This window comes from Hyposmocoma kahamanoa, unplaced genomic scaffold (genome assembly GCF_003589595.1).
Source record: "Hyposmocoma kahamanoa isolate Upper Pololo Valley unplaced genomic scaffold, ASM358959v1 224, whole genome shotgun sequence".
In the NCBI taxonomy this organism is placed as follows: Eukaryota; Metazoa; Arthropoda; class Insecta; order Lepidoptera; family Cosmopterigidae; genus Hyposmocoma; species Hyposmocoma kahamanoa.
The window spans coordinates 11,787,559-11,798,841 of record NW_020653743.1 but is presented as its reverse complement, the minus strand read 5'-3'; the positions used below and the strand labels follow the sequence as shown (position 1 = coordinate 11,798,841).

The window sequence follows — 11,283 nt, the reverse complement described above, 5'->3', positions numbered from 1 at the left end:
GTGTGTGCGTGTGTGTGCGCGTGGGTGTGTGTGCGTGAGTGTGTGTGTGTGTGTGTGTGTGTGTGCGGGTATGTGTGTGCGCGTGTGCGCGTCTGAACTACGTTTTTGAACCACGTAAAAGGTAACTTCAATTATTATTATTAACCTTATATCCAAACGATTAAGGTAAACCCTGTCGAGTTACGATGTTTTGAAGAGATAAAGAACTACGAAATTAAGAATTACAAAGTAAACAATACTTTCCTAAATAAAAAGTAATATGAAAACGTTGAGAGTGTAGTAGAAAGTGTGGAGACACGTAGTTTGAGGTTTCTGCCCTCGAGTGTTGGGAACCGGGGACAAAGATGTAATACTAGAGATCAGCGATGTTGTTGGCGAGACAGGGGTTGAAGTGCAGGACCAGAGCAAGGGAATTTCATGAAATCATTCCACTATCCCCTTTCCGTCATCGGGAGACTGAACGTAGGCTTGGGTTCCACCCTCATGTAGTGGATACAGCCAAAATTCGCACGAGGCTTTACGCTTCCATAGTTATATGTAGTATACGGAATTGGAGTGGAATTACCTGCCTGTAGATTTGTTCCTTGGACGCTATAACTTGGGCTTTCTCAAAGCGAGAGTAAATGGGCATTATATTACATAATTGGTTATGTTTTTTATATGGGAATTACGTAAAACTAGATTAGCTCCAACTATACAAAATAGTACTGTAAATATTATAAAAATTCGGACGGTCCTTGTGCAAATGAAAATATTAATAAAACTATAGTTTGTCCTTTTTCTTCTTCACAGAACTTCCTTTTTCGTTGGCTCTAGGCAGGATAGCTGAAAAATAACATGTCCGTGCATAAATTGTTGGAAACACAATGACCTATTATGGATTCAGAATCAAAATTCCGAAAATTAAAACAATATTTTTTCGAAAGCACAACTATGAAAGCTTAATAAACGGTAATATCAAATTATGACACAAGTATATGTAACCATATAGGCGATAATTTCGCCTGTTCGGCACGTCAATGTCTACACCTCCGGGACGCAGGGTTATCACATTATTATTTTGTATGTGGTGTTTAGTCATGAAAAAACAACAATGGCGAAATCATTGTTAAAATACTTCTTTAGCGTCGTCAATTGTCATAATTACAAGTCTCAATAAAATGAATTCATTTAGTTTTTAAAATCATATTTAAAAGAAACTCAAATGACTAATTAGTACGTAACCGACTGATATCTATAACTGCCAGTTTCTTCCCGTTGAGCGACATCTAGCCGCCAAAGAGTGAAGAACTTTCATAAGCTTTCACAGATGGCGCCGCGGCAAAAAGCCGTCCAAATTTAATACAAACATTGGCAATAAGTGCATAGAGAGAATTGTGACATCTATCCGTAGCTCAGTTGCATTGCGGTAGCCAAGTTGAGATAACAATCTTTGTATCCATAATAATAACATTCTTTATAAAGAACTTTTGTACGGGGAATTTCCGAAGATCTGAGCAAAGTCAACGTCAAAGTAAAAAAACATTTACTTATTCCATAGGTAAAATATATTTTTTAAGCTACTGCTCACTCACTCTGCTGACTTCCCTGAGAAGCCATGTCTCGTTCCATACATCTTTATCTAACACGTAGTCTTCAATTATGTAGTATGGATATTTCAATTAAAATATTTTTGATATATAAATTTTTAACTTAGAAAATGATAATCTTAATACATGCTCCGGAATCTTATTGTATAAAAACTTATACAGTTACCCATAATATAATCGTGTATCGAAAAGAGCCCTAATATCGTGGTACCATGAGCACAGATAACTTAATACTTACTACGCAACAAATACATCACTCTCATACAAAATCGAAAATACCTTTTTTTGTTTATAATATCAAGTGACGGAACGAACAAGTCGCGCGCCTGATGGTAAGCTACGCGCCTGTCTGTAACAGTTTGCAGTGCCAAGCAGAGCTTTAAATCGCAAAAATCTGATGGGCACTGCCACTGCGCCCGTCACCCTGAGACATAAGTTGACAAGACCCATGTGCCTGTAATTTCACCAGCACCCTTACCCTTCAAAACCGGAGCACAGTAATGCTGACGTAACTGCTTGGCGGCAGAAATAGGTAAGGTGGCAGTACTTCCCTGGATGAACTCTTTCACAAGGAGCTCTACTGCTACCACCTACGCTATAATAGCCTACTAAATCTGACTAATGACACCAGCAACTCCCTACAAGGAAAAAGAAACCTATGCACGCGCTCAGAGTGCTGAAAATAACGTTGCCCGCCGTGTGCAGTTATGCACTAGGGAAACCATGTACCGCGGGTGCCATGGACACACACATAGACAACCACAAATTACACCCAAACTCACGAGAGAAATAAATGTAGGCCATACAAATATTACTCCCGGCACGGGATTCGAACCCGGGACCTCTTGTGTGGCAGTCCAGCACGGTAACCGTTCGGCCACGGAGGCAAATGCTGAAATTGTGCAAGGATTGTAATGTAAATAAAACACTTGTCTGAGCACCTGCACTGTCGGCGATACACTCAGCAGTAGGCACTTATCGCGTCACCTCAAGCGGGTGCCGGAACCCTGTCATGAGTTTGGACTTAGTTCTAAGGTTAATATTATGGATATCTTCTTTCTTAATGAGCTGAGAAAAAGTTAATTCATTAAACCGGTATTCGTAAGTTAAGTTTACAGTCTGGCAACAACACGCATAGACAGCTCGATCGGTATGGGCGACGATGACCACCTCAAACACTTTGTATTAAAAAACCGTACCTTTGTTTGTTTGCCTTTCCGATTCATGTGTGTGCACCTCAGAATTTAACGATTCGTTCAATTGAACTGGAGTAAAAGTTAATTTTAAATTCTTGTCTATATGAACCCCTGATACACTGCAGCTGGATGCATTACTTTGTATATTGTAATGTGGTTTCTTTTCAGGTACTGTGTCGATATTTTGCGAGAGTCGTTTTTGGGGAGTCTTATCTTCCGTGGTTTCGACTGCAAATAAAAATATCTTTGATTAGTGTGATAATATCAATTTTAAGGAAAGTATCTTTAAATTTGTAAAACATTTTTTTTAAACATACATCAATTAGTGATTAGTTTACTTAAGAGATATTTTTTTATAATACCTAATGACGAGATGAACAAGTCGTGCGCCTGATGGTAAACGACACTATCCTAGGCCTATCCATGAGTTGCAGTGCCACTCGGACATGAAACGAACGGTGTAAGTTGGGCCCTTTGGCCCAAGAGATATTGTGAGATGGGATAAAATGCGCTCTTTTGTATAAAAAAGACAGACATAATCCTCAAACTAAATGCCAATAAGTTATTATCAAACCAGAAATTATTTTTTTTTACATATAATATCAATTCTATTTTTATTGTTTTGTCGCAACACGTGCCTCAATACGTTCCGCCGAAAGACTTGCGACTTCTTTGCGTTTGCGTGCACGACCCGTTTTGATACTTTATTTATTTGGATAAAATGTATTTTTTAAATTTTTACACTATTGTTAAAGTCGTCACCAAATAAGAGGCCAAATTTGTCAGCTAAAGAAAGCGATAATATGTAAGTTTGAATGCGACCAACCAAACAATAAACAAACAATTAGCATAATTGAATTTTAAAAAAAATACATAAAATTTATTGAAACATATATTATGACAAAACATATTTGAAGTACTGTTTTCGCACGAAATCCAAAACAAAATGCAATTTTGAGTAACCCCGAAACGTCCTGAAAACAATTACGTCCTCAAGCTATTTTTTTAAACAATAGTGTTGTGAGCAATTAATCGCCGAATTTCACCGAGTCACTTCGATTTCTCGGAAAAAATATTTTTTTTTGAAATATTATAAACAATTATGAACATTATTTGAGATTGTTTGTTGTTGACATTGACAACACGTAACTTATTGCCAGCCGAATAATTGAAAATTTATGAAATCCTTGGTTTCTTGGTACTTAATTTAATCTTTTTATGTAGTTGTTTTATCGATGAACATTTACACTAAATTTTCTTAATAAATCATTTATGAATATTATAAAATCAAAATTAAAACAATTGGATACAATTCATCGGGATGTGGGACAATTTTACGAAAATAAGAGGAATTGCTACAGAATTGCAAGGAATTCTGTAAATGAACTGCTTTTAACAGTATTGCACGATTTGGCGTTTAGGCCCCCTGAACAACAATAAACCGATAAATAATCTAAAGAATGACAAACTCTTAAAATTTTGAATAGATTTCTCGTGAAAATCGTATAATGTCATTACCGATATGATTAGTCCACATCCCTATTTGCGTCACGATGACAAGTGTCAAATTGGCCTCTTATTTGGTGAGGACTATAATTTTAATTACTCTAATATTAATTACTGATTTTATTAGTATAACAAACTTAAATTATAACACTATTTATTTTTATTTTATTTATATCATTAATGGTGATGGTACCTATATTGTGTCGTGTTGTATTGTTTCAGAATTGGAATAGACTAAAGAGCAGCGTTAAATGTTTAAACATTGGAAAATAAATAAAAGTGTAACTCCCATGACTGACTAGACATTGGCAAAATTCTAAAAGAGAAGCCATCCTTCTTTTTAAAAATAGAATTACTCTAAAATATTTCTTTAGCTGAGTAGATTAATAGGTTCAAAAGATGCTAATGAGTTCCAAATCACCCTGTAGGTAATCAGATTTCGTCAAAAATTATTACCCTAAACAAAAACCTGAAATAGTGACGCTTTTGACAGCAAAGTTTCGGGTGAATTGTCATTGAGAGGAGTCCGAAGAGAATTTATTAGAAATTTAAGATTATAGCTGCAATGCACCAGTGTAAATCATTTTGTTTTTATAATTGACCGACTACTGCCCGCTACTTCTTTCGCTTTAACAAACCATACGCACCGTTTATACCCTTAGTTCCCAAAGTGGACCAAGTGGACCCCCAGGGTCCACGGAAATCTCAACGGGGCTCTACAATGGCGTGGCAAAAAATAATGTGAATTTGTATTATGGTAGAAATGTAGTTGCAGGGGGTCCACCGGTACCAGCTAAATTTTGAAAGTGAGAAAAAAGGCTTGTGAACCTCTGGTTTATACAATAGTGTATTAACTCAAAAAGTATATTTTCTCAGAATCAAAGAAAAACGAATTACTCGCTTCCCGTGAAAGGTAATTAAAATGTATGTATTTGTATAGATTATAATTTATTGCAGACAATTTCCTACTTGCCAAATATTTATAAAAATAAAAGAGAAAAAGTAATTTTATATTTTTGAATAAGGACTATTTTGGCCAGATCTAGCTCACATAAAGCGTGTATCATTTTGAGTTAAGTAGATATCTTTTAGTTGTTTTTTACAATATTCTAACGACGGTTTTATTGACGTGTAGAGAATCATATTTTACATTCAATAATGGTATAATCTTGAATGTCACATATTTTGAGTTTTAACACTATTGTAATAGCAGTGCGATATTGTAATATTGATTTTATTGAATATCAAAACGTTTTACCACCGTGACATAAGTCTCTCAAAAAAGAAAGATTTGGTGACTCACCGAGGAGCTTAGTTCGCAAAATATCGCACTGGTTTGGCGTGGTCACAGGTTCGAGTTCAGTCAGGTGGGAGGAATTTTTCTTTGTGTTTGATCTTTGTATTAATAAATAAGTACCATATTGGCTATTACATTATTGATATATACAAGTTATAAACTATGGAGTTGCAAATTTTACCTAAATTCCTTAAGCCGTTTAAGCGTAATTAAATAACGAACATCCAGGTACTTTCCTCAACTATCTCAGCTTCAATTAGTGGTATGCTGTCTTCCAATCGTCTGTAATTTTAATCAATGTTAATCTAACTGTAATTACAATATCTACACTAACTTGTCATGTGGTGTGAGAGAGCTAACTCCTGTTCTTCCCTTGCTTCGTCAAGCCACTCCTCTTCAATCTTGATGTCCAGATGGCTTGATAGCTCCATCTGCCACACATTTACCCGAACGTTAGTAACCGTTAGGCTCGCGTTCAAATACTTCGCTTTCAATGGATTAAGGCGTTCAATTACCTCGCCGTCAATGGATGAAGGCGTCGATAAAGCGTTTGATTGTTGGAGCATATACAAGCGTTTTAACGCATTATGCCATAAACGAAAAATGCCAAACGAACAGAATGTCAGATTCGCAAAATGCCAGATTCGCAGAATGCCAGATTAGCAAAATGCCAGATTCTCAAAATGAGTTCTTTAGTAGAGAAAACTACATTTTGTTTTTAACAAATTAATAAAACACCGGAACCCTGCTTCATTATCATCATTATTTCAGCCGAATGACGTCCACTACTGGACATTAATTCGTGCGTCAGGTGGAGGAAGGCCTATTCCTGGCAGTGACATTTGGCATTGCGCGAATCTGGCATTTTGTGAACGTGGCATTTTGTGAATGTGGCATTTTGCGAATCTGGCATAATACGTCAAAAGATATACAAGCTGTGTTTTATTCAATACGTCAAGATTTGTGGTGATAAATATGGAATGGGAAGATATTGACGTATATTTAGAAGAAAACGCTTTTTCAAGATAATTATGCTTCATTTGAAATGAAATGTAATTTTATTATTATATACTTAAAATGAGGTGAACGAAAAAGATGGAAAACAGACGGACTTTTGATGTGTATATAACACATCAAAATATCAAACACGTTTTTGCCAATTAATTGAATTTTTTTTAACACCAAAATTTTTTTAGCTTATTTCACAATTTAAAAATCATTAACGGAATAAATAATTAAATAAATTGGACGTAGTTAAACAAAAAGGATCCAATGCACATCCAGTCACTTTCGAGATGTGGCAGTTTGAAGTTTAAAAGTGTTATAATTAATAATACAAAGATCGAACACAGACAAAGTGTCGATCCGGCTGGATTCGAACCGACATCTTCTAGCAAATCGTGCCAGACAAATTCAATAAAAATGAAAAAATACAGTGAAAAGCGACATCTCTAGCCGGGACTGGTAGCTGTAAAAGTATCTAACTGCGTGACGAAATACTTTCAGAGATTTCTAATAGATGGCGCTACGGCTAAAAAGTCGTTGAAAAACTAAATACGACAACAACATAGAGAAATTCGTGAGGTTCGCTGGTTCGTTCCGTGGCTTAGTTGGCATAGCGTCTGGCACGCTTTGCTAGAAGACGTCGCGTCGGTTCGAATCCGGCCGGATCGAAGGAATATTTTCTAAATGTATCTTTGCATTAATAATTGTAACAAACGAAAGAAGTAATTTCACGAACAAATAATTGAATATCAATTCAATAAAAATTTTAAAAGTGTTTCTCATCATCATTATTCAGCCATACGACGCCCACTGCTAGGCATAGGCCTCCCGCAACGATCTCCACGACGATCGGTCCTGCGCTGCCCGCATCCATCGGCCTCCTGCGACCTTTATCAGATCGTCGGTCCATCTGGTGGGGGGGCCTACCCACTGAACGTCGTCCGGTGCGCGGTCGCCATTGAAGAACATTTCCGCCCCAACGGTCATCGGTTCTCCTAGCTATGTGCCCCGCCCACTGCCACTTCAGCTGAACAATTCTTCGAGCTATGTCGGTTACCTTAGTTCTCCTACGGATTTCCTCATTTCTGATTCTATGACATAGGGAAATACCGAGTATCGCTCTCTCCATTGCCCGCTGAGTGACCTTGAACCTTATTATAAGGTCCATAGTAAGGGACCACGTTTCTGATCCATATGTGATCACTGGCAACACACATTGGTCAAAGACTTTCGTCTTGAGACATTGAGGTAATTTGGACGCGAAGATTTTTTGTAGTTTCCCGAACGTTGTCCATCCGAGCTGGATTCGACGAGAGATCTCTTTCTCAAAGTTGGACTTACTTAACTGGGCTGTCTGTCCCAGGTATACGTAATGGTCAACAACTTCGTCCCAGGTATACGTAATGGTCAACAACTTCGAGTGTAGTGCTCCCAATTTTAACTGGAGCGGGTACAACATGGGCATTCGACATGATCTTCACCTTGTCCATGTTCATCTTAAGACCCAAAGAATGGGGAAACACTACTGAGATCTTCGAGCATTGTGTTCAGGTTTCCCAAGATCTCCCAAGGTCTCTCAGCCATAAGAACTATATCATCGGCAAATCGAACGTGTTGATGCCAAGTCCTGTCCAATCCAGAAGCTTGAAAATATCCTCCAACGCAGCAGTGAACAATTTCGGAGATATCACATCTCCCTGTCTCACGCCTCGTTGCAGTTGGATAGGATTAGAGCTCTGATCCTGTAATCGGACTGATATAGTGGCGTTTTTGTATAAGTACCTTAACACCTCGATATTCGGGAGGTTGGAAGTCGTCAAACCTGCGAGCGCGACAATTCGAGATAACTCTCGAAAACAACTTATAGATATGGCTCAGAAGCGAGATTGGCCGATAGTTCTTGAAGACTGTTTTATCACCCTTTTTGAAGAACAGGCCGACCTCGCTTTTGCCCCATGCGTTCGGCGTTTGACCTTCGACGATGACAGAATTTAAAAGATTCTGGTGGACTTTACGTATCGGCTTGCGCTCCCGCTCTCAGAAGTTCTGTAGTGATTCCATCATCGCCCGCCGCTTTGTTGTTCTTGAGTTGTTTGAGAGACACACTAATCTTATACAGGCTGACGTCCAGTATATCTTAGGTAAAATGTCGGGTAAGCTTGGCTCTGGGGTTTTTAGCCTCGCTTTCAACAGGTACTTCCGTGGAGTATAGCTGTCGATAGAAACTCTCTATCTCCCTCAGGATTTCAGGCTTAGATGAAATGATGCTACTCTAGTCTAGGCTCTACTCTATGAATAGAAATACTGGCTGAATGAATATAGGTTTGTGTTTGGAATGTATTTAAAAAATAAGATAGAAAAAAGTGGAAGATCTTGGCAATTCTAGACTACGATTCCCGTTGGTGGATCCATCACTGCTTATTCAGATTATCAAACGACACAGACTCCGGGCACGGCCGTCGTTCTGTTTGACGTGCAGCGAAATACACCACACGGAAGGTACAACTTGAGACCTCGCCAAGTATATTCGCAAGCACAAGGAAGTGGTGCTTCGAAAGGCTACCCCCAGCGTCGATTTTATCAAGGCGCAGCTGCTCATTCAAGAAGCGATCACCCAAACGCACCGCCACGCCGATAGACGGTCAGACGTGGAATGCAAAACTGGTGTGCTTGAAACAAAAAATGTGTGTAGTTGATAATTGTGATATAGATAGGGCACCCTTTATAACCATTTGTATAAATAATATAGATTGCGAGGTCTTCGTGGATACTGGTGCTTCTGTTTCAATAATCTGACAATTGTTTGCAGATAAATTACATTTGCAGATTGAAAAAACGCCGAATTTTCCTTTGCATACAGTTGGTGGAACGCGGATAATAATGCAGGCGTCCACCAAAGTTTCGTTGGTAATACAGGGAAACAAATATCAATACTATCAAAGCTGCTTGTTGTAGATGTTGGTGATGAGCTCCTTATTTTAGGACAGGACTACCTGACGGTAAATAGTGCGGTAATTAATTTTGCGGCGTCGAAAATAACTTTAAAGAATAGTGTTGAAATTTCTTTCAATTCTGTCTATGATGTCAAGGAAAAAGAATTGTTGTTCTATCGAGCCAGTTTCAAAAATATGTATCAAATAATATAATATCAAAAATATGATAGACTTCACGAACCGTTTGGTACATATAACTCATTTTTTGATAATTTTGTGGATTGGATCCTTTTTGCTTAACTACGTCCAATTTACTTTAATAGGGTAATCAAATGTTTAGGTAAAAAACTACCTTGACCCCTAAAACTTTTGATAATACATTGAGTACATAATGGTATAATAGAACGCATATTTTACGTAATTTAATTAGGCATGCAAAATTTTACTAAAAATTAATTTAATTATAACACTCATTGGAGATGCACAAGAAATAATCAGCCATTAATACCAGTAAAATAATAACTATAAATGTCAAACTATTGAATATTATTACACGGGGCTACCAGACTTATCACCGCGGAATTGGCTTGAACGGCTCAGTATAAGCTTTTTCGCAAATGTTACGTGGATCAGCATTTTCTAGATAAACGCGTAACATCGTCGTTTTTATCAGGTTAGATTGACGCGGGTGTCTATTTTTCAATAAAAAAAAAAAGTACTTACATCGTAAGCAGTGTTATGGGGGGAATCTCGCAGCGGATCAGCCTCGAGATCTGGCTCTTCCTTTACCTCCATCTTGATCCTGTGAATTAAATGAAGACGGACTATAATATAATAATATTGTTTTTACAAAATGGCTTTCAAAAATTGTGACTTTATTTTTTTTTATTTCTCATGTAAACATTCAGCTGTTCGTACATTTGTAGTCGTATAAAATAATTTTAAAAAGCAGTTTGTTTTAATGACATGTAAAGAAATTTAAGATTCATAAAAAGTAGCCCTAAATACACCCTGTAAAAAAATGTGTAGACATATTTTGGAATGTGAAAGCGTTCATGAGTTTAGAAAGTTGCGATTGATAAGAAGTAAATATTATATGTTAAAGAAATTTAAAAAATATTTTCTTTTTTTTACAAATAATTTGACAGATAGTTATTTATTTTTTATATATTTAGTAATTAAACCAGTCTAAATTAGTTCTGATAGGGATGCACTGCGTAGTGTTCAAAGAATAAATTTTGTAACTCTGGTACTCATCAACCAAACCAAGACGTTGTCAAATATGAAGCCTCATTCGCATCATGCGGTTTTTAATTTGGTCGAGTATTACTTATTTGACAGTAAGTTTAAAGTCGTGACTTGTATATTTAAATGAAGATGTTCACATATAATACAACACGATTTTTGACGTTACGACGACAGAATGTCGTGACAATGGATAGAACTAGAAAATTGAGCTAGAACGACAGTTGTCTGTAAATAAAACGTCACGATAAAAATGTGACGACAGATAATCGCAGCTTCAAAAGACTCTGTCGTGCAAACGACAAGGCGGCTGAAGTGAACCGATAAAATTGTCTTGTTGTTGTGTATAGTGGGAACAGCTAGACACGACAGTCCTTCAATGATAATAATTTTGTCGAAATGAAGATTCAGCATTGCAAACTATATTAAGGAAAACAACTCTGCCTTCGCACCCCCGGCTTTTAAATTACACTCCTAGTGTCGAACAGACAAGTACCATGGCGAGTCGGGTT

The 11,283-nt window shown here is 37.3% G+C and overlaps 1 protein-coding gene across 1 annotated transcript; it reads right to left on the bottom strand.

The window, feature by feature from the left end:
• LOC113228184 lies at positions 1-10,330 on the bottom strand. The gene is made up of 4 exons (XM_026461415.1): positions 10,250-10,330; positions 5,923-6,019; positions 2,789-3,013; positions 1-825 (listed from the first exon to the last, which is right to left on the bottom strand). The coding sequence occupies exons 1-4, from the start codon at positions 10,319-10,321 to the stop codon at positions 764-766; spliced, it is 456 nt and encodes a 151-aa protein (XP_026317200.1). The 5' UTR covers positions 10,322-10,330; the 3' UTR covers positions 1-763.
• Positions 10,331-11,283: the final 953 nt, after the last annotated feature.